This window comes from Prunus persica, chromosome G7, assembly GCF_000346465.2.
Source record: "Prunus persica cultivar Lovell chromosome G7, Prunus_persica_NCBIv2, whole genome shotgun sequence".
Lineage (NCBI taxonomy): Eukaryota > Viridiplantae > Streptophyta > Magnoliopsida > Rosales > Rosaceae > Prunus > Prunus persica.
The window spans coordinates 13363321-13385358 of NC_034015.1; the positions used below are offsets into that span (position 1 = coordinate 13363321).

The window sequence follows — 22038 nt, forward strand, 5'->3', positions numbered from 1 at the left end:
ACTAAGGGTTAGTCTTGCCTCTAGAACTCAGAAAGTATGAATTATAAGTTATTTTAAGTCTGCAAATTACATACAAATATATTTTTCTCCTCATTGAAGAGTAATATTCTACCCTAATGACATGATTTTTTGGGCTTCTTATAAAAGAATCACCTAGAAACGTTTAACTATGTCTTGCCCAACTGGTACGGTAGGAAAGTAACCTTGCCAGTGATTCTCTTTATTGTACTTTGAATCAAAGTATTGTTACACAGAAAATCCATGAACACATTAAATTGGGATAGGGATATCAAAATGGATTTTGCTCATCACTTGCAGGAAACTTGTAACCCTTGTCCTTTGCATTGTGTCTTCAATAACCAAAAATCCAATACGTAACGACGGACCTTGAAGCTATCTCAAGATTTTGAACCCAAGATCTCCTTTCCAATTCAAACTTTTGGAAACTTGAACCAATCTGGACGCAATGCACAATCAGAAGCATGCTGGGAACAGTTTGGAATAACTTTTTAACCAAAGCTTGTTGATTCAGAGATAGCTGTGAAAGGGGTATCACCAGTAGTCTTTACAAGAACAGATCCCATTCCTGAAATGATGAAAACGAGTTGCATCTCTGACAACGAACTGGCGATCCACAATCTTGCTAACCAGCTTTATAAACAAGTGACAGTCTCCACATACCCTCAAGTTCTTTATCACTACGATCTCGGTCCCCGGTCCAGTGTTTAAGAGCGCGAATGCAACTGCCAATTTTTCACTGTGAACATTAGCACCGATGAGTTGTTCTTCGTTTCTTCCTCGACCAGGTTCCTTCACTGAAGTTTCTAATTCTTCCAACATTTTGTATATTTCTTCTGTCTGACAGTGGGTTTTATCCCCAGCCAAGAAAACATGAACTCTTCCTTTACATTCAACATAGCTACACCCTGGCTCCTTCTGGAGCTTCCTCTCCCTCATCATAGCTCGAACCTTTAGAACCCCCTCTAGATTCTTTGCATCGGAGTATATATTCGACAACAACACATAGTAACCAATATTGGTTGGTTCAAGCTCAATGACATGTTCAAAAGCTAACTCTGCTATCTCTACATTTTTATGTATTTTACAAGCACCCAAGAGGGCACCCCATACTGCACCATCAGGCTTTACCGGCATTGACTCAATTAGTTCCTTGGCTTCCTGGAGTCGACCTGCGCGGCCTAAAAGATCTACCATGCAAGAGTAATGCTCTGGACCAGGCTGCAACCCACATCTTTTCTCCATTGCAGCGAAATACTCTAGCCCCTTATCCGTCAATCCCGCATGGCTACAGGCAGACAAAATGGTCACAAACACTGCTTTGTCTGGTCTAATGCCAGTCATAATCATTTTATTAAAGAGCTCCGATGCAATCTCTCCATGTCCATGCAACCCATACCCACCTATAATTGCTGTCCAAGAAACTAAGCTTTTCTCAGGCATGGCATCGAAAATAGCATGAGCCTTCACCAAATTACCACACCTAGCATACATATTAACCAGAGCATTGTTCAAATACGGGTTGGAACCAAATCCACAAGACTCTATCCGTCGTTCTACCTCGCGTCCAACACCGTGTGCACCAATGTGAGTGCAAGACGAAAGAACACCAACTAGTGTCACGGGGTCAGGACTAACACCACAAGATTCCATCTCCTTGTACAAGTTCAAGACATGAGTAGCAAGCCCATTCTGCGAGTACCCAGAAATCATCGCATTCCAAGTAATCAAACCCTTCTCAGGCATTGTATCAAACAGCTTCCTTGCATGATCAACCGACCCACACTTCACGTACATTGTCAGCAAACAATTCGTCACAGACAAATCAACGTCAAAGCCACACTTAACACTACAACCATGAAGGCACATCCCGAGACGCAGGTGCACCGGAGCCGCGCACCCCGGAACCAAACCCAACATCGTAACCGAATTAACCTCCACACCCGCCGCCCTCATCCGACGAAACAACGAAACCGCATCAGAAAATTTCGAATTTGAAGTGTGCCCAGATATCAAAGCATTGTAGCAAACAGTTAGCTTTCTCGAGTGGGGATTTTCATCGAACACCCTACGTGCATCGTCGACCAAGCAACACTTAAAGTACATAGAAATTAATGAAGTTTGCACAAATGGTTCGGGCTCGCAGCCGGTTTTGACGACGTGGCAATGGAGCAGGGAACCGGCCAAAGGGAGCGAGAGGGCTGCGCAGGATTTGAGAGCGAAGGGGAAAGTGAAAGCGTTAGGTGAGTGGCCATGGCGGAGCATTTGGCGGTAAACAGTGAGGGCTTCGAAGAACAGACATTGCTTCGATAGCTCTCGTAAGCGAGTGTTCCATGGAGTACTGGGTTGGGCCATTATGGGTGGTGGTCATGGCGGTAGAGGGAGAGACGGTGCGTTTTGCTACAAAATCAAAATAGGAAATTACCGAAAACTCCCTCGCGGGAGTTACCGCTGTAATGGAGGGCAAATTTATAAATTTGTTCCGTGAAATTGGAGGGTCTATGATAATGCAGTGGTACGCGAAGCACCTAAGCAAACCAGACAAGCGGATAATAGGCTGGATAGAGCAAGTATCAGCTTTGGTCCGGAAAACTGGAAAAGAAATATCTTAACGGCGATGGAGGCCGTACATTTCTCGACCGTTGCTTCCCGCCATTTCTCAACGACGTCGCATTCTGTGTCCACGAACAGAGGCTTCTACGATTCGAAGTACGCGGCAAGGAGCTCGACTGCTAAGCTGGGCTCTTCTTGGACTGCTTCACGCACTCCTGCTTGGCTCACTTCTCGAAACTTGTTCACTGTAAGTTCAAAGCCTCAAAAGGGTTTCGCTTTCTTTTCTGTTTGGTTCCCGAGAAAACGTAGGAAAAGAATTTAAATATAGCACTGAAAGTTTCATACTTTTGCTCAAAATTGTTGATAGAGAGAGATATGGGGTTGGGTGAATTCCAAGCAAGTGACGATTACGAGAAAAGAGTTGCGGGGCATTGTGAGAGCTGAAATGTTTGGCCAATTGACAAGTGGCCTCGAATCGGCTTGGAACAAGCTCAAAGGCGAAGGTTTTGCTTCTTTTCCCCTTTTCTTCTTCTATGTTTTAATCAACTTGTCTAGTATCAAGTGGGGATTTTTATTTGTTTTTTTGGAAGCATTTGAAATTCCATAGTATGCTCACATTGATTGCTGTATTTTGTGCTACAGAGGTTTTGACCAAGGAGAATATTGTGGAGCCTATGAGAGAAATAAGGAGGGCTCTTTTGGAAGCAGATGTGAGTGGTCTTTTGGATTTTGATTTCTATGTGTATGGCAAGGTGGTTTATTTACATTTTCCTGCTGTGTTAATAGGTGAGCCTTCCTGTTGTAAGAAGGTTTGTGCAAGCTGTCAGTGATCAGGCTGTTGGTGTTGGGGTTACTCGAGGAGTGAAACCAGATCAGCAATTGGTCAAGGTAACTAGTTTCTCACGCTATACGAAGATAGAATTCTCTTGCTCGCTTCAGTGGAAAGCTAGGTAGTCTCTGTTGAGTGTTGACTTCTAATGAATTATGATACTCAGTTGGTGCTTCTTTCAGATTGTGAATGATGAGCTAGTGAAACTGATGGGCGGAGAGGTGTCTGAACTTGTTTTTGCAAAATCTGCCCCCACTGTTATTTTATTGGCTGGTTTACAAGGAGTCGGGAAGACAACCGTATGTGCAAAGTTGGCTTATTACCTTAAGAAACAGGTGCATTTCCACAAGCATTCCTCATTCCTTGTTCATTAATATATGCATCGGAGCTATATGTAGTTTACTTTTTTGTTTCTATTTTCCTTTTTCTGACTCCATGACATACACCAATCGCAGGGGAAGAGTTCTATGCTGATTGCTGGTGATGTATACAGACCTGCTGCCATTGACCAACTTGTTATTTTAGGTGACCAGGTATTGAATTTTCGTTGTCAACAAAGTGGCCGATTACATTTTCATTTTATTTTTATTTTTGGTATGTGTTCATTCTTATGTTAAATTCATAGCTTGTAACAGGTAAAGGTGCCAGTATATACAGCAGGGACTGACACTAAACCCTCAGAAATAGCTAGGCAAGGTTTGGCGGAGGCCAAAAAGAAGAACATAGATGTAGTAATAATGGATACTGCTGGAAGGCTTCAGGTAATTCTTCTACACATGTGATTATTAGGTAATTCTGATATGATGTCTTGCAAAAGTCTACTGGTTGTGTTAACTTTTGGCTGGGTTTTCTTTTTGTTTTGTTTTCTTTTATTTAACAGATAGACAAAGGAATGATGGATGAGTTGAAAGAAGTTAAGCGGGTATTGAACCCCACAGAAGTTTTGCTTGTTGTGGATGCAATGACTGGCCAAGAAGCTGCAGGTGTTCAGACTTATCATTCAATATTTTGAGTTTTTAATACTCTAAAGTTTAATCACCCAAATTATACATATTCTATCTTCTTTTCCTTTCTTCCGTTATTGCTGCAAAATTGGATATAGAAGCAAAATTAGCACGTGTTACTGTGTATGATCTATCTGCAATATCATGTACACATAAGAGTTCCACATAGGCAATTAATTGCACTTAATGTTCGAGATTAAAAAAAACAAAAAACAAATTCACACCAATCCAAATTAAATTATGAGTTTTGTAGCCACATTCGTTGATTTGAACCATATTGTTAACAATTTGCATCCCATTTGATGATCTTCGTGCGTTCAAAACCTCAAATACATATCCGGCACAATTCCAGTTATTGATGTTCAGAAAGTGTAATATAACCATGTCACAAAGAGAATTATGAATACTTCTAGAAATAGGCTGACTATCTTCTTTGAGTTTTGCAGCTTTAGTCACAACATTCAACTTAGAGATTGGGATTACTGGAGCTATTTTAACCAAGCTTGATGGGGATTCCAGAGGTGGAGCAGCTTTGAGTGTTAAAGAGGTTTGGCTGTTGTTGCATTACTTATTTGTCATAGTAATCTCATTTGTTCTGCCCCATTTCTTCATCATTAAATATCAGGGGAATGCAATACTAAGAGTAATTGATTTATGGTATAGCAGAATCATGATTTGAAAATATCAAGAGCTGAGAAAATTAACTCTAATCTCAAGAGAAGAGACAGTTAACTCTTTCTAGAGGAAGAATCACTTATGATATTTAGTTTTGTATAATTTGTCATGAATTTTATTTTCAATATTGTTCGTGGAGTGTAACAATATTTGAACAAGATATAATATGTGCATTCCTCTTTAGCATTCAGAGTACATAATGTTGCGTTTTGATATGCCATCATAAAGTTGCTCCAGTGGAGGTTGTTCAGATCCTTTGATCAAGATGGAGATGTCTTCTGGAGTTGTTTTGTAAATTTGAGTGATGGGAGATAGTATTACTGCAGTCATTGGCTCATTGTGGGTTTCTTTCTTGGTGACAATTATTGAGTTATTGTTGAAGATAGTATGACTAGAGTCATTTGATGTTTCTTGGTGGCAATTCTTTTTCATAAGAAGTTTTGTTAACTGTTGAAGTATCTCTTCTTGCTAAAATAGTTAAGCTACTGAAAATATTTTTCTGTTATTGTTTTCCTAATAATGAGTTAATGACAGGTATCAGGAAAGCCAATCAAACTTGTCGGGCGAGGAGAGCGGATGGAGGACCTTGAGCCATTTTACCCAGATCGTATGGCGGGACGCATATTAGGAATGGGAGACGTTCTCTCATTTGTGGAGAAGGCACAAGAAGTTGTAAGTTCTTTTTTGGTTTTTGTTTTGTTTTTTGGTTTGTAATTTCCACTATAGATTCCCTAAATATTTATATTAAACATAGTTATAATTGAGTTGTCAATATAGATGCGCCAAGAAGATGCTGAAGAATTGCAAAAGAAGATAATGAGTGCAAAGTTTGACTTCAATGATTTCCTAAAGCAAACTCGTGCTGTTGCACGCATGGGTTCCATGACTCGTGTTCTTGGAATGATCCCTGGTATGGGGAAGGTATGAAAGTTTGTTTTCCCATTTTCCTGCATTATTTTTCTGATAGGTTCTCTGGCTTTTATGTTTGTTGTGGCATACCTTGAAGGGGTGTTTTAAGAACTGCTCTTGTGGTGCCATTCTCCATGTTTACTTATGAACCTGAAAATTTAATAGTTGTTGAGATCCAGCAAGTTCCTTTTTTTGGTTGTATTTAATTCTTTGAACTTTCTCATTTACCTAATGAACAGGTTACTCCTGCACAAATTCGAGAAGCAGAGAAGAGTTTAAAGATAATGGAAGCAATGATTGAAGCAATGACCCCTGGTCTCTTATTCTTTTTTATTGATTGAATATGCCATTTAGTGATGATACTTTAAAGTTGCTTCCTGGTGCATTGTGGATTATATTTGGCTTTCTGATTTTCATCTTTGCTCACAGAGGAAAAGGAGCAGCCAGAGTTGTTGGCAGAATCTGTCACCAGGAGAAAAAGAATTGCTCAAGAGTCTGGGAAAACAGAGCAGCAGGTTTGAAGTGGCTATCTATGTTTGACATGTTGTCCTTGTATTAGCTTCCCTGAAAAGAAGGGTTTTATATGTTGAGTAACAATATAAAATTAGCTGCTACATTTAACCATATGCCCTTAATGATGTGAATATTAGGTGAGCCAACTTGTTGCTCAACTCTTCCAAATGCGAGTTCGAATGAAGAATCTAATGGGTGTAATGGAAGGGGGATCTATTCCTGCACTGAACAATCTTGAGGAATCCCTAAAAAATGAACAAAAGGTGCCGTATTTTCCATTCAACTTCTGCTCTGAAATCTATATGCATGCTAATGAACTATGTCTCTGCTTTTTAGTTTTTCCAATTGCTATAAACTTTGCTTGGGAGATGCTTGTTTATCAATGTTTTATGGTTTGGATTCTCTTATCAGGCTCCTCCAGGGACTGCAAGACGGAAACGACGAACTGATTCAAAGAGGCAGTTTGTTGGCTCGGCATCTCGGCCCAGTCCTCGTGGTTTTGGGGGTGGGAACTGAGTGATGACAGCAAGGGGGATTTCAGGTCAATGAGTTGCGTACTCTAGATATGTTATTGTTAGATATCTTGGGGTACAACTACACAAGTTTAACTTTGTGAAGTTGATGCTCCTGCAATAGTCAGTGTATCAAGCACATTGTATATTCACTTTTCTGTACGCAATCTATTTTGTATTAATGAGAAATTCATGCATCATTCCTGGAGACGAGACCAACCATTGCCTTATGGTAGCTACTTTTTCATAATTCCTAAATCTTAACGATTATGCTACGGTTCGTTGCCTGCATCGGCCATTAATGTATGTGGATTATGCTACGGTTCGTTGCCTGAATCGGCCATTAATGCATGTGGAGTTCATAATGCATCAACACAAACTTAATTCCAAATGAATAGATGTTGGAGAAATTGGTTGACTTTCTTTTTGGGTCCGAGGGTTTTGGGATGTATTTCCCGACATATCCTAACTAAGCAACAGGCACAAGCTTCAATGGTGAGATGTAGACTTGTCCCTCACCCCCTAAATATGGATAGGCCCAGAATGAGTCACCGATGGTTTTGTCGGGCAGTTGATGACAAAACAAGAAAATAGCTACTTAAAGACCCATAGAAGAGTTACTTAAATGCTGACACGTGTTTACCAACAAAACAGGTACTGACACGTGCTTACCAATGAAAAAAGGTACTGACACGTGCCCCAGCCTTACAATGTCTCTCTCTCCTCTTTTTGGTTCTGATATCTCTCTATCTCCCTCCTTTGGAAAGAAAAGCAAAGAAAGCAAAAACTCTACCTTTGAAACTCAAAAGCAAGTTTTCCGTCTGCTGAAAAATGGCAAGCCCAAAGCAAACTGATGCAGGCACCGGAGATTCGAAATTTCCTGCTGCTAATGTGGATTTAGAATTGAATCCAGGCAAGAACAAGAATTTTGAAGAAGACAGTGGGCCATCTCTAGTAGCTACCTCCAAGGAGATTAAGGTGATTTTTTTTCTTCAACTCTAACCCTGTCTTGATTTGTCTATATAAAACTTGAATACATATTTCATGGCGCTGAAAAGCAAGTATATCACTTCTAAACCAGCATGGGATGGAATTAAAATTGTCCAAAATACTTGAGCTATTACATATGGATACAAAATGCTTTAATATTGCGTAGATACAAAGATCAGAAAAAGAAAACATGAAAATAAGGAGGAAGAGTGCACGTTTACAAACTAAGAGTGTGAAAATCGCTGCCCTAAGATGAAATGGGAGATGGGGATTGAAGCTCTGATACCATGTAAAAGAAACCATTGAATCCTATAGAAGAAGTTGTTAGAGAACCTTGTAATAATGTATCTCAAGTCAAGCTAATATAAACATTTTTAACAATGGAATTTCATGAAAATGCTTGAAACCCTGTTGTTCTTATGTGCCTCTCATGTTACTAATCATGTTGCAATGCCTATTTTACAGGAACAAATAGAGGCTGAAGATAAGAAGAAAAAGGACCAGGAGAAGAAAGATGCAATCCAGACTCTCAAGAAAAGCGTTATAGTCTCGGCGGTGATCGTGGCTCTGGCAGGGGCAATTTTTGCTATAACCAAGAAATTGAGAGAGAAATGAACTCAGCAGCCAGACAATAGAAGCAATGCCAAATTTTGCATCCCCCTCCCCCATTTGCTTCTGTTGTTTTTAAGTTTTTCCTTCTCCTTTTGTAATGTCATGCATGCCCATATGGAAATACTGCTGCTGATGAATTTGAAGTAGATTTTGGTGAACAATGCCCTCTTCTCTGTCAACGATACATGTATGAATTCTGTAAGGAAACATGTAATCTAATACAATGTTCCTTTTCTTGCGTTTCTAAGATTGAATAAAATTCAGTTTCCTCTATTCTGGTTTGGGCCATAATCACAAGATTGGCACTAGTGTTATGCATTGGTAGCTAATAATCGTTGATTGGTGTGAATCTCGTATTAACTCTACTAATATTCTATTATTTTATTCCGAGAATAATTTTGTTCATCACTTTTAATTATGGGATAATAGTTTCACTGTTTAATTACACTATACAGATTCATAATGTTCCCTAAACCTAAACTTCATTAACAAAACAATTTTGTTCACAAACTTTAACCTATTCACATAAGACTCATCTTGTAGTATTTTATTAGTCAAACACTGATTTTTTTATATAATTACTTTTATAATTAATCACAGTTATTATTCTGGACTTGTTAAGGTTGAAGCTGAAAATGAAACTCTGAAACCAATCATTTTCCAGGGGAAAAGAAAGATGCCCAAAAATGTCTCTGATTTCTCTGAACCCTCCTCCATCTCCACCGCGCTCCCTCTACCTCAAACACAAGCCCCTGCACCCCTTTCCCACTCTCCCAAAACCTAAACATTCTCTGAAACCCTCCCTCCACAAATCCCATAATTCCACCAACGTCCCCTCTCTCCTTCCCGCCACCCCAAAACCCCAAAACGACCTCCCTTTTTCTCAGACTTTCCATTCTCTCACTTCTCTCAAACCCTACATTCTCTCCCAACACAAGCCAATCCTCTTAGGCTGGCTCTGCAGCCTCGTCTCTGTCTACTCTCTCTCCAAAACCGTACCCAAAATCGGCAAATTCTCCACCTTTATCGAAAATCTGGACCCCATCACATTGAAAAATGAGGGCTTGGCCGTGGGGGTATTGGTCCTCGCGAGGCTTGTTGCTGTGTATTGGCAGCAAGCGTTTCTCTGGGACGCGGCGTTGAACTCTGTGTATCGGGTTCGGGCTGCCGTGTTCGAGAAGGTTCTGGAGAGGGACTTAGAGTTCTTCGAAGGTTATGGCGGTGTTTTGAGCGGAGATATTGCTTATAGGATCACTGCTGAGGCCTCTGATATCGCTGACACTGTGTTTGCTCTTCTCAATGTGAGTAAAGTCTTCAAGTTTTGATTGATTGTGTTGCCAGAGCGACTGTTAGTGTGTTGATTGATTATGTTGTTTTGATTGGGTTTGTGAATGGCAGACCACTGTCCCCAGTGCTTTGCAGCTGTTAGCTATGGCTGCTCAGATGTTGGCTATCAGCCCTTTGCTATCTTTGATTTCAGCTGTGGTGAGGAAGTTATGCTTTATCTTTTCTGCACCTAAAGCTACTGATTATGCTCTTGGACTTGGTTGAGGGTGTGTCTTATTGTGTTTTGGTTTATCGGTAGGTGATTCCATGTATGGCTCTTATCATCATCAGACTTGGCGGTAAACTCCGTAAGATATCTAACAAGGCCCATCTTAGCATTGCTGCTCTCTCTGCTTATCTCAATGAGGTATATGTTATGTCTCAATTTACCTGCCCTCTCTGTTGTATATTTCCAATGAGTGCTCCACTCTGTGTCTCGCATTAACATTTTGCTGGACTTTCTTTGTCATTAGCTGGCTGATTGTGTTTATTTCTCATATGTTATCGTCCTGTAGGTCCTCCCAGCAATTCTTTTTGTGAAAGCAAACAATGCAGAATTGTGTGAGTATGCTAGGTTTAGGAAGCTTGCTCACGATGACCTCTCTGCACATTTGGAAAAGAAGAAAATGAAGGCGCTTATTCCTCAGATCGTACAGATTATATATTTTGGAGTGTTGTTTATGTTGTGTGCTGGTTCACTGGTGTTTTCTAGTAGTTCTTTCGACAGCGGTGGCATGGCTTCATTTGTAACAGCGTTGATTTTTCTGATTGAGCCAATTCAGGTAATATTCCGTGATATGAAGAACCTCTATCCTTCTTAACTTTGTTTGTGGGTTTTTGTCATATTTGATAGATTTTCTTAACATAGTTAGTGTATAACTGGAAGTTGCCTTTTTAGGTTTCTTAGTATTTCAGAGCATTATTTAATGACCTTGACCTCACCTTCTTGAAATTCAGTAGATACTAGTATACTACCAACTTACTCTGCTTTGTGCTATTTATGAGATGAAAATAGTTTCAGCAGTCTCTCAATAACTTATTCCAGTAGTTGTCTGAAGTGTATTTGCTAATCATTGTGTGTGTTATTATTATTGTCAGCTATTGAGGAGCTGTCTTAAGTTATCAATCTGAATGTAAAGAATCACGCAGGGTGTTGGAAAAGCATACAATGAGTTGAAGCAAGGAGAACCGGCTATTGAACGCTTGTTTGAACTTACTAGGTTCAAACCAATGGTAATTTTTTTTTTTCCCCTGAATAGAAGAAATCAATGCTAAATTATGGTATATTGGTCTCTGTATTTCAATCCTTAATGTGCACACACACACGCACGCGCGCGCACACACACACGCACGCGCGCGCACACACACACACACATATATTTATTTGTAAAATTTAGTTCTACATTATTTAATTTTGAGTTAATCTTTATGAAGTAAAAGGAGTTACTTAAAAGAGAGAATAGGATGGTTGCTAATAAATTTCTGAACTGAGGAAGCCAAATTTAGTTCTACATTATTTAGTTTTGAGGTCAGCATAGTGCCATTAATAATAATGCTCATTGGGTATAATTATACTAAGCATTCTTTTGTGCCCTTGACAAGATGCTTCATGCTACTTTATTATAACTCAATGTTGTGATCATTCAATGTATTTATTATTCATGTTGCTTTGGCATCTATCAATTTATTCTTGAACACAGATAAAGGAGAAACTGGATGCTGTTGATTTAGACCAAGTTACAGGAGAGGTCAAATTTTGTGATGTATCATTTAAATATGGGGACAATATGGCTTATGTTTTGAATGGATTGAATCTGCATATTAAAGCTGGAGAGACAGTTGCTGTTGTCGGGCCCTCTGGAGGAGGAAAGACAACCCTTGTAAAACTACTTCTTCGGCTTTATGATCCTTTATCTGGTGAGCTCTTCAATAAAGATATAGCTTTTTCCAAAACCAGGGAAACCACTATCCCACTCCCACCTCTTACCTCTAATGCCCAAGGGAATTCTGCAAAATTTCTCAACTCTTTGTTGTTCAATTTTGGAATATGAATTTTTTTTGTTGGGGCTGCTTATTGGATTTTCCATTTTTACAGGTTGTATACTTATTGATAACCACAACATCCAGAGCTTGAAGTTAACAAGCTTGAGGAGATGTGTTGGCCTGGTTTCCCAGGATATAGTGAGTGACGTATGATTATATCTTTTGGTATAAAATTTTACTACATGCGCTAAAACACAAGACCTTAACTCTACTTCCATACTCATATAAAGTTTGTCAGTTACCTCAGGTTGTTTGTGCTATTTGAATTTGGAGTTGTTTGATCTGCTCTATATGTGTTACATATACTATTGTTATGCACGAGATTGCAAAATGATAAGTTGGTAAGTTGAACTAGTATTGGACTGTATTTTGCACTCCAAAGACTACTTGAAGAAGTTATGAAGTTTAGGAGACTGTTCTTTTGTATAATAACATGGACGTATGGTTAAGACTTGAGAGTTTATTTTAAGGGTATGATGTGAACACCAGTTAACTAAAATGTCTGAAAGATGAGACTCATGACTCTGGAAATACAGTTTCTTTCTTCTTTATTTTTAATAAATCTTTTATAATATTTTATTTGTTGTCCAAATCATAATATTATGTTGGTAACTTTGTATGTATTAGACACTATTTTCAGGAACAGTTGCTGAAAATATTGGGTACAGGGATCTGTTGGCAAAAATTAACATGGAAATGGTAGAGGATGCAGCACGAACTGCAAATGCAGATGAATTTATCAGAAATCTCCCAGATGGATACAAAACCAACATAGGACCAAGAGGCTCAAGTTTGAGTGGAGGTCAGAAGCAAAGGTGAAGCATCCCTGATCCTAACATTGGTATTTAGCATGATTGTTAGGTCCGGCCTGGGAAAAGAAAAACTCATGTTGCACATGGTGATTTCCTACATGTTAAGTTTGCTAATCAACTTCTCTATTTGCTCTCCTCTAATACAGACTAGCCATTGCAAGGGCACTCTATCAGAATTCTTCTATATTGATTTTGGATGAAGCTACTTCTGCTTTAGATAGCAGGTCTGAGTTGTTAGTTAGACAAGCTGTCCAGCGCTTGATGGAAAATCACACGGTAAGGATGGAGCACGTCCTATCTGTTTGGTTCGCCCTCTGTTCCTGTCCCGTCTTACAACTTTCTAATTTTGTTAACTGTAGTACAATCTTTTATCTAGATCTTGAATGAATACATTTTAATGAATCAGATCTTGGCTTGGTGTGAAAAATAGCTTTTACATTTTTCACTTGCAAACTTATGTTGAGTGTCTAAATGAATCAGATATTGTGCTTATTAACAGGTCCTGGTGATTGCCCATCGGTTGGAAACGATTCTGATGGCTAAACGAGTGTTTCGTTTAGATGCTGGAAAACTTGAAGAGGTAACCCGCTCGAGTCTTTTGGGAGGTCAGCATATGGCATGGGGCTCGTCATTTGATTGCTATGGCAAACAGTAGCGGCATACATGTAGATAAATAGTGTGAATTTGTTTATTTTATCAAAATTGTACCAAAATAACCTAGATATGAAAAGTTACTATCATTACAACCTCCTCCCCCTTCACAACTGGTAGTAGCCATTTACTTGAGCTTGTAAGAGTAAGAGAAATTGGTCTTAATCCATACTACAAGGCAAGGAAAATTAAGAAACCAAAACATCAATTATATTAGTTTTAACACTGAACCAAATCAAAGACAGCGGTACCAGACTTCATACTAATACTGACAAGCAGCACATAAGATAAAATTTAGACAACCGACAACTCGCAAAAGGTGCATTACTCTCATTCAATAGAAATCCCAACATCCTAAGACTTTGATATTATAACATACACACAACATAACACAAATTCTGGAAAATATCAAACCAGATCTCTATTTCTTTCCTTGAAAACAATTTTTGCCTTCGAAATATTCTTGCTTTTCTTTATCTTCCTCCTAACATATTGCTTTGGCAAATGAATTATGACCATCTTCTCCAAATTCTGAGCATGCGCAAGCATATACATTGCAAACTCAACTCCATTAGATCCATGCGAAAGCTCTATCGTAACCTCCTTCAGCTGTTTAATGAAAGCAAGGTTTTGCATGCTCCAGTGTCCCATAACAAACCCAGATGCCTGGAAAAGCAAGAAGACATTGAAAATTTCCAACAAAAAAAAGTTAAGAACTACCAAAATATAGAGTCCAATTGCTTTAACAAGGTCTTGATTAATATGACAAAACTAAGCGTAAGAGAGAGACTGAGAAACAACATACACTTTTAAGTCTTAACTTACATTATTAGATTCGGGCTCCACTAAAGGCGGGCTAGACTTTATGTATAAGGTATACAAGTTATGCAGTCCAGAAAAAAGAAAGACCATTGCTGGTACTAGGTCATTAATAAAGCTCCTAATATGAACACGCAAATGGCGAATATTTTCAAATGGAGCCGGCATGGATCCATCCCTAAACAGAGCCTGCAATGTTATAAAGGCACACAACATCATGCTTCACAATTTACTTTTCAATTCTATTGAACAAAAACTTAAAAAAAGAAAAGAAAAGAAGAAGAGTTTTCATTCTAGCTCCTGCAACTTTTCTTAATGTAAAGGCAATGGCATCCATAATTTTTAAAACAATAATGAAATGTATGAAGGGTTCACTTTACCTTAATGGTCTCTTCATTTAGATTAAGAAAGTTAACCTCGGATGAAGTGTAAACATCATCAAATACATACTTATAGTCATCTGCTTCAGGATCCAGAAAAATCCCCACTTCTTTTAAACATCCAGGGTTTCCCAGACTTGGGTTACACACAAAATTCCCGAACCAATAAAACTTTTCCAGATTCGGGGCAAATATACTTAATGATTTATCATTAGGGGTAGCAAATTTCCAGTCTATGAATATTTCTTCAAGTTTCTCACCGGAGATGTTGAGGTGGCAGATGTCAATCAGCTTGTGACACTCAAGAGAAAATGATTCCAAAGACCAGCTTTCGATGGTGACATTTTTTGGCCCATAAACTTGGTGAAGGTTTAACTCCTTAATGACTTTGCAAGAACACGAGATCCATTTGAAGAACCCCTCATCTACTATATTAACCTTGCTCAAGTCCAAGTACTGGAGATTAGAGAAAAAAGTGGAGGGCACTTCAATCCTACACTTCATGTCCAACGATAGATGCACCAAAGATTCACAAGGAAAGACACAAGATGGAAATGCCATGTCCTCAAACATAGAGATCTCAAGATCAAGAACTTGCACTTTACACCTTACTGCATTGTGGATCCATGTCATGATTCTATAATACTCATCACAGAAGCATTGCGTAGCCTCATCAGCAGGTAATCGATGGCGAGCCCAACAAACACTAAACTTCATTATCTTATTATCCCCACGGTGAACCAAATACCTATCCAAACAGTTCAACAATTTCAGCCTTTTACCACACGTCAATGTATTTGCCTTGGGAAATTCATCAAAATGCAATACTGGAGACAACAGGTAGAGTTGTCTACATCTTTTAGACACACAGCCGAAACGAGTGAGGTCTTTTATAGAAAGGCGGCAAAGAATGCGAAGGGCAACTTCGTCGGGAAGATGACTAAATATGTCTACCCTTCTACTCTTAGCATGCATTCGTGCTTGACCTGGCCTACTTGCAGTTGCCATTAGCTTGCTCTTGGGTTCGATCGGGAGTCTTTTTTGCTTTTGTAAGAAATGTTGGTTTCAGTCTAGGTATAAGGGAAATTGTAGAGTTACCGGATTGAGTACTAAATCATCAATTATATTTATATTTAATTTTGTATTTATATACATCTATACACTAACCAAAAGAAATTAAGAAATGAACCCAAATAAACTCAGAGGAGTAGCCTTGATAGGGGCACATACCATTCATGTATAGACACCAGAAAATTCGAATGCATCTTCCTTGGTCCAGACTATGGGAAGGTGATGGATTGCCAAGTCCATTCAGACAGAGCTGAAAACCCTAATTTTGATCATTTGGGGCTGTGGACAATAACTGGGGTTTGGGTATTTTAGGCTTTCTGATGTGGGTTTAGTGTAAGAAATAGTAAAAATTCATACTTTTGTAACCCCAAAATTTGGAAATTTGAAATTTGAAATTTAAAATTTAAAATTCTTATCGAAAATCTGTCTGAGCGTTGTTTGTTTTAGGAAGGCTCTTGACTACCTTTAGAGTAAACTTTCAGTGAGAGTGTGACATCACGTGATGTTACCAACTCATGTTATAACACATGTGTGCTTGTATAAACTCATCACCCAACCATGTTTCGACTCGCAGATTATAGTAAGAGCATCTACAACAACTGGAATGCTAAAATGGACGAGCCACATTAGCAAAACTTTCTCTTACAGACTTGTCAAATTTAGTCACCAAAGCTGCAACCCCTTTCCCTCTCTTTAAAATTGACAATTTAACCTTGCCTCTTCAAAACATTTATTTTATCGTGGAAGAACAAAACCTACATTAAAAATGCTAAAAACATGAACTTTTTCTTTTAAAATAATAAATACATAGACTTTCTTCACCTGTTTTCGAAGAAACCTACATTGAAAATACTAAAATAACAAACACTACATTAATTGAATTCAAGAGTATGCTTGGGCACAAATTATTAATGTAGCAAATAAACCTTTTCAAATTGTCCAATAGGTCAACCAACTTCAATTTGAAGAGTTTGATTTGCTACTACTGTTGGAGGTGCTCTAAGATTTTGGCGGTGTCTCAGTTTCACACAAAATTTCGCATACTTCTTATGTTACTCTTGGTAACAACCCTCCCCAAAATTTTGCCCTTGAGATTCTCAAAACATAGTTTATTTGGGTCTAATCGAGTGGATTTTTGTTATATTTGAGAGTATTTATTAAAACTCAAGAAGTTATTTGGCTTTGATTGTTAATAGACGTTTAATTGGATTTATGGGTGGAATGATCCTTTGATTAACTTTAGACCACTGGTGACAAACACATGGTTTATGTCATTTTGAATAGACAGCCTATGTAGGACTTCGCAGGGGACATCTTACTCACAATAAGGGATTCTATTCTAGCTAGGAGCACACAAATCTGTATCTTCGTCAAAGACAGCGGTGGAATTGGAAGAAAATAGCAAGACAAATACATATGTGTATTTAGAAGCCCAATAGTGATTTGATTTCTCTCCTCATTTAGCTCTTGGAAGAAAATTTCATGCCGAAACTCCCTTTACCCAAAAAGCGAAAAATCCCAACATCCCCAACCCACGCTCCCGACAACTCTCCCTTGTCGACTGCCCCCTCTTTCCTCTCTATCTCTCTCTTCGATCTCAATCACTAGATCACCATGGGTGGCTGAAGACCCTGAGGTCTCTAATCACCCACCCGGTGTTGGAGTTAGGAGAGAGATGGGGAAGGGGGTGGCCGGCAAAAAAAGAGTCACCTTCAACGTGGGTGAATTGGGGGAGGGCCAGTTGTCAGGCTGGGTGAGTTAGGGTAGGGTGTTTTTCTTTTTCACATTTTTTTCTTAATTTATTTTATTTTGATGGGGCTTAAAATCAGCACTACGGAGGAAACAAATTTGAGGGATTTTTTTTTCTTCTCTGGAAATTGGGGGTGACAATAGAATTCCGGTTAATGATATGCCAACTACATGAGCTTTTCAGACTAGTACAAATGAAAAACAAGGGTGCTGCTAAACGAACCTTAAAATTAATTGAGTACACCATACTACCAAACTATTTATTGAATTACTAATTTACCCTAATATAAAAAGACCAAAAAGGATATACTGAATTGTGAAACAAATAAAATTTTAATAAGTAAACCTTATTCACTATATTCAACCCTTATCAGACATAGAAAAGTCTTTGTATTGCTTGGTGCTCACAAATCACGCAATGAGTACTAGTTTAGGATTAGTATTACGAAATTATATGAAACCCAAAATCTGAAAAGATAGCACAAATTCATGTAAAAAGAGAAATCTGGTTTAGGATTGGTATTAGAGTGTTGTGCTAGGGCTATTTTTGGTAGTTAAATAGGGTGTACTTAGTTAATTTTACATTTTAATTAAAATATTAGGGTTAACTTAGATTATAAGGTGTACTCAGTTAATTTTAGGGTTCGTTTAGCAGCACTCAAAAACAATACGCAGTGTTGGAAATGCAAAACACCACTTGGTTTTGGAAAAAAAAAAAAAAAACGAAACTCGCAACACATCAAGCATTCAGAAGCGTCAATACACTTTACGACAACTACTACGCGTTCAGTTAAAGCTAAATACAGTACAGAATTACACCAAGAAAACAAACTAAGGATAGCCATAGTCATCAAAGTTCAGAGACCAAATCGAGTCAAGAGATCTCTGCAGCATTCGGGAAAACAACCAAAACGCGCGAGGCCCATGCTTTCTTGTCCCTCTTTCTTGATCTTCTTCAAAGACAACTATGGCATTGGGAGCTTTCTTGCTTTCATTTAACTTCCCTATAGCATTAGATTGCTCAGGTGAATGCACAATCGCCATTTTCTCCAAGTTCTGAGCATGCTCGAGGATATACCTTGCTAACTCGATTCCATTAGACCCATTGGAAAGCTCAATGTTTACCAGCCTCAGTTTCTTAATAAAAGCAAGGTTTTGCGATTTCCAGAATTCCGCGTCAAACCCGGATGACTGGAAAGGCAACAAGGAATCAAGCAGATCAGCTGAAAAATTGATGAATGTTTAAGAAAGAACAGATGGAAAAATGCACTAAGAAGAGATAGGACTTTTTACTTACTCTAGCTTCAGGGTGGAAGGTGATTTGGTCAGATTTTAGATACAAAGTATTCAAACTTGGCATTCCTCGAAAAAAACAGACCATTGCAGGGACCAGAAAATCAAACAAGCCCTCCATGTGCATTTGTAAATAATGAATCCGAGCACAAAAGAGTGTTGGTATAGGACCTTCCTTTAATAGAGCCTGCGATGTTAAAAGGCAAACCCAAAATAGAAAAAGATGAAGAGAACCCAAAAATCTTCCAAGAATAGTAATCAAAACAACCAAAATCAAGTTGAACTCATTAATTGGTCAAAAATAGATACGAAACATATAAAATGCAGTTAATCCTGCTGTGAAACAAGCTATTATACAACCAACTATCATTAAGAATTTCATCTTTGGACAAAAAACAAGCAAGATGTGGAATAATAAAAAAAACGCATACCATGTATGTAATGTTGGCGTGACTTGTGGACTATTGACTTACTTTCCTTTCACACCAAGAATTTATATTATAATTGTAATTGATTTACTTTAATTCCTGATTTCCTAGTGTAAATAGAAATATGAATTTATTATTTACTTGCTCATTAAAGTTTTATTGTATTATAAATATGACATCCTTCAAGGATAAGAATACATAGAAAAATCCCACAAACAAATATTCTCATATTAGGTTTTATATTTTAGCATGGTATCAGAACAAGAGTAATGCTACACTTACTATATTTTTATCCCACATTTCTATAATACAGGATGTGGCATGTCCATATTATATGCCACATCAATTAAATCAATGACGTGTATTTTAATTAAGGCAATTAGAAAAACAAATACTGGAATAAATTATAAAAGAAAAAAAAATATTAAAGAATTTTAATTGATGTGTCTGTCCACCTCAACTGCCACATAAGATGGTATAAAGATGTGATATACAAATGTGGTAAGAGTAGCATTATTCATCACAAATTGCAAATAAAATTCTTTTTCCAAAAATAGAAAATAATTCATGAGCTTGAAAGTAGCGTCTCTTTAATTACCTTGGTGATCTCTTTGTGTAGAATAAGAACTTTAACCTCAGGCATGCTGCAGAGAATCTCATATATGATGTCGAACTCTTTTCCAGACTTAACCTTCAAAGAAAGCTCAGCCTTCTCTAAACACGTTAATTTCCCCACATTTTGGTGAGAAAACAAACTCCCCGACCAAATCAAAGATTTAAGATTTGGAGCGAAAAGATTTAACGACGATTTCCTGTCAAGAAAAATATTTCCCCAATAGATATGTAAGCTTTCAAGTTTCTCTCCTGAGATGTTGAGATTGCAGCCAGCACTCAAACCGGGACACCGAAAAACAAATGATTCCAGAGAAGAGCTTTCGATGGTGATATTTTGTACCCCATAAATATCATGAAGACGCAATTCCTTTATGCACTTGCAGCAACATGAAATCCATGTGAAAAACTCCTCGTCTACTATACAAACTTCTCTCAAATTCAGGCTTTTTAGATTAGATGACGAATTGAGGGGCGGTGCTTTAAGAACACACTTCATGTTCACTGATAAAGACCTCAAAGAATCACAAAGAAACATGAAGGACGATAATGCTAATGGTGTCTCTTGATGTACACAGATGTCAAGATCAAGCTCTTCAACTTCGCACCTTACTGCATCGTAGACCCACGTCATGATCCGAAAGCTCTCATCACAAGAGCAGTCCTCCACGTAGCGGTTATGTGGAACCCAATGGATGTGGAAGCGTTTTAACTTATCGTTCTGGCGATGAGCTAACAACCTATCCAAAGAATTCATCACCTCTAACCTCTTGCTACACGGGGATTTCTTCATGTCGGGAAATTCATTGAAATTGAAACTCAAAGTTGGAGTTGACAGGTGAAATTGTCTGCATCTTTTGGACGCACAGCCCACTCGTACGATGTCTTTTAGATCAACGAAGGAAAAAATGTGGTGGGCGATAGGGTCTGGAAGATTACTCAATCTATCTATCATTATACAATCAGCATGCACTCCTTGACCTTGACGACTTACAGTGGCCATTAACTTAGGTTTGTGTTCCATGATAGCAACTACGGTGTTTTTGCCTCTGTGAGAGATTGGAGTTGGTTTCAATTTATAGCACTAGCCTAGAAGGAAAGAGGAATCAAATGCTACAACAATTATCATTTATTACACACTAAACCAAAATAAAGAAAAGTAGTAACTTTTGATACTAGTACTTACCACCATTCATGTACATCTTTACTCTAGTTAGTATGAGGATATGCGAGCCAATCTAGTTGGATCGCTCCCATCTTCCTCAGTCCTGCAAATTTTGGATCGAATTTGATGAATTCGAAGAAGGAAACAAAGAACCCTAATTTTGTTAATTCAGATATCTTGTATAATGTGGGAGAGAATCGTACTTGCAACTGGTTTATGCTATGTATTGCCACTTGGTTTAGTGAGTGGTTTTTGTTGTTCCAAGTACTACTTTCTCGAAGTGTGGAGAGAAATGTACTTGAAACCAGTTTATCACACCCCTTTCTCTCTCATCACTTGTATTGGTACATGGTTTTAGTGCGTGGTTTTTGCTGTTTCTTGAGCTGTTTTCTCGAAATGAGTTTATCTCTCACCCCTCGCTCATCATGTTTATTGGTACCTGGTTTTATTGCGTGGTTCTTTTTGTTTCCTTTTCAGTTTTCTGGAAGTGTGTGAGAGTGAAACGCACCTGCAACTCATTTATGTCACCCTTCTCATCAGGTGTATTGTTGGTTTCAGTGTAGTTCTTGTTGTTTCTTGTACTATTTTCTCGAAATGTGAAAGTCAAACATACCTGCAACTTTCTCCCTCTCTCTCATCACGTGTATCGACACTTTTAGTCTGTGATCCTTGTTGTTTCCTTTATTGTTTTCTCGAAATGTGGGAGTGAAACGTACATGCAACTCATTTATGTCACCCATCTCATCAGGTGTATTGACACTTGGTTTCAGTGTAATTCTTGTTGTTTCTTTTACTGTTTTCTCGAAATGTGAAAGTTAAACATACCTGCAACTTTCTCCCTCTCTCTCATCACGTGTATTGGCACTTGGTTTTAGTGTGTGGTCCTTGTTCTTTCCATTACTATTTTCTCGAAATGTGGGAGTGAAACGTACATATATACGACTCATTTGTGTCACCCCTCTATCTCATCACGTGTATTGACACTTGATTTTAGTGTATGGTTCTTGTCGTTTCCTTATTGTTTTCTCAAAGTATGGGAGTGAAACATTTCTCAAAGTATGGGAGTGAAACATA

The 22038-nt window shown here is 38.3% G+C and overlaps 5 protein-coding genes across 6 annotated transcripts; 3 read left to right on the forward strand and 2 right to left on the reverse strand.

The window, feature by feature from the left end:
- On the reverse strand, positions 15-2455 carry LOC18770175 (putative pentatricopeptide repeat-containing protein At3g11460). The gene has a single exon (XM_020569334.1). It carries the CDS (start codon positions 2371-2373, stop codon positions 553-555), a length of 1821 nt encoding a protein of 606 aa, XP_020424923.1. The 5' UTR covers positions 2374-2455; the 3' UTR covers positions 15-552.
- LOC18770790 (signal recognition particle 54 kDa protein, chloroplastic) lies at positions 2619-7232 on the forward strand. Its single transcript, XM_007204260.2, has 15 exons — positions 2619-2818; positions 2939-3074; positions 3214-3281; positions 3358-3459; positions 3583-3735; positions 3856-3933; positions 4036-4161; positions 4281-4383; positions 4851-4951; positions 5614-5751; positions 5857-6000; positions 6228-6303; positions 6418-6503; positions 6639-6764; positions 6913-7232. The coding sequence occupies exons 1-15, from the start codon at positions 2636-2638 to the stop codon at positions 7015-7017; spliced, it is 1725 nt and encodes a 574-aa protein (XP_007204322.1). The 5' UTR covers positions 2619-2635; the 3' UTR covers positions 7018-7232.
- Positions 7758-8888, forward strand: LOC18771338. Its single transcript, XM_007203682.2, has 2 exons — positions 7758-7991; positions 8469-8888. The coding sequence occupies exons 1-2, from the start codon at positions 7845-7847 to the stop codon at positions 8616-8618; spliced, it is 297 nt and encodes a 98-aa protein (XP_007203744.1). The 5' UTR covers positions 7758-7844; the 3' UTR covers positions 8619-8888.
- Positions 9164-13649, forward strand: LOC18770776 (ABC transporter B family member 29, chloroplastic). Of its 2 annotated transcripts, none has more exons than XM_020569503.1 (10): positions 9164-9916; positions 10014-10100; positions 10201-10308; positions 10457-10723; positions 11091-11174; positions 11642-11858; positions 12037-12131; positions 12612-12799; positions 12943-13072; positions 13296-13649. In XM_020569503.1, exons 1-10 carry the CDS (start codon positions 9302-9304, stop codon positions 13449-13451), a joined length of 1947 nt encoding a protein of 648 aa, XP_020425092.1. In that variant the 5' UTR covers positions 9164-9301; the 3' UTR covers positions 13452-13649. The 2 variants fall into 2 exon arrangements, with proteins under 2 accessions (XP_020425092.1, XP_020425093.1); XM_020569504.1 differs by having other exon boundaries at positions 9302-9916; positions 12037-12122; positions 13296-13486.
- LOC18770045 (putative F-box/FBD/LRR-repeat protein At4g03220) lies at positions 17955-21257 on the reverse strand. Its single transcript, XM_020569386.1, has 5 exons — positions 21195-21257; positions 20986-21067; positions 19786-20848; positions 18764-18946; positions 17955-18657 (listed from the first exon to the last, which is right to left on the reverse strand). Exons 3-5 carry the CDS (start codon positions 20821-20823, stop codon positions 18298-18300), a joined length of 1581 nt encoding a protein of 526 aa, XP_020424975.1. The 5' UTR covers positions 20824-20848; positions 20986-21067; positions 21195-21257; the 3' UTR covers positions 17955-18297.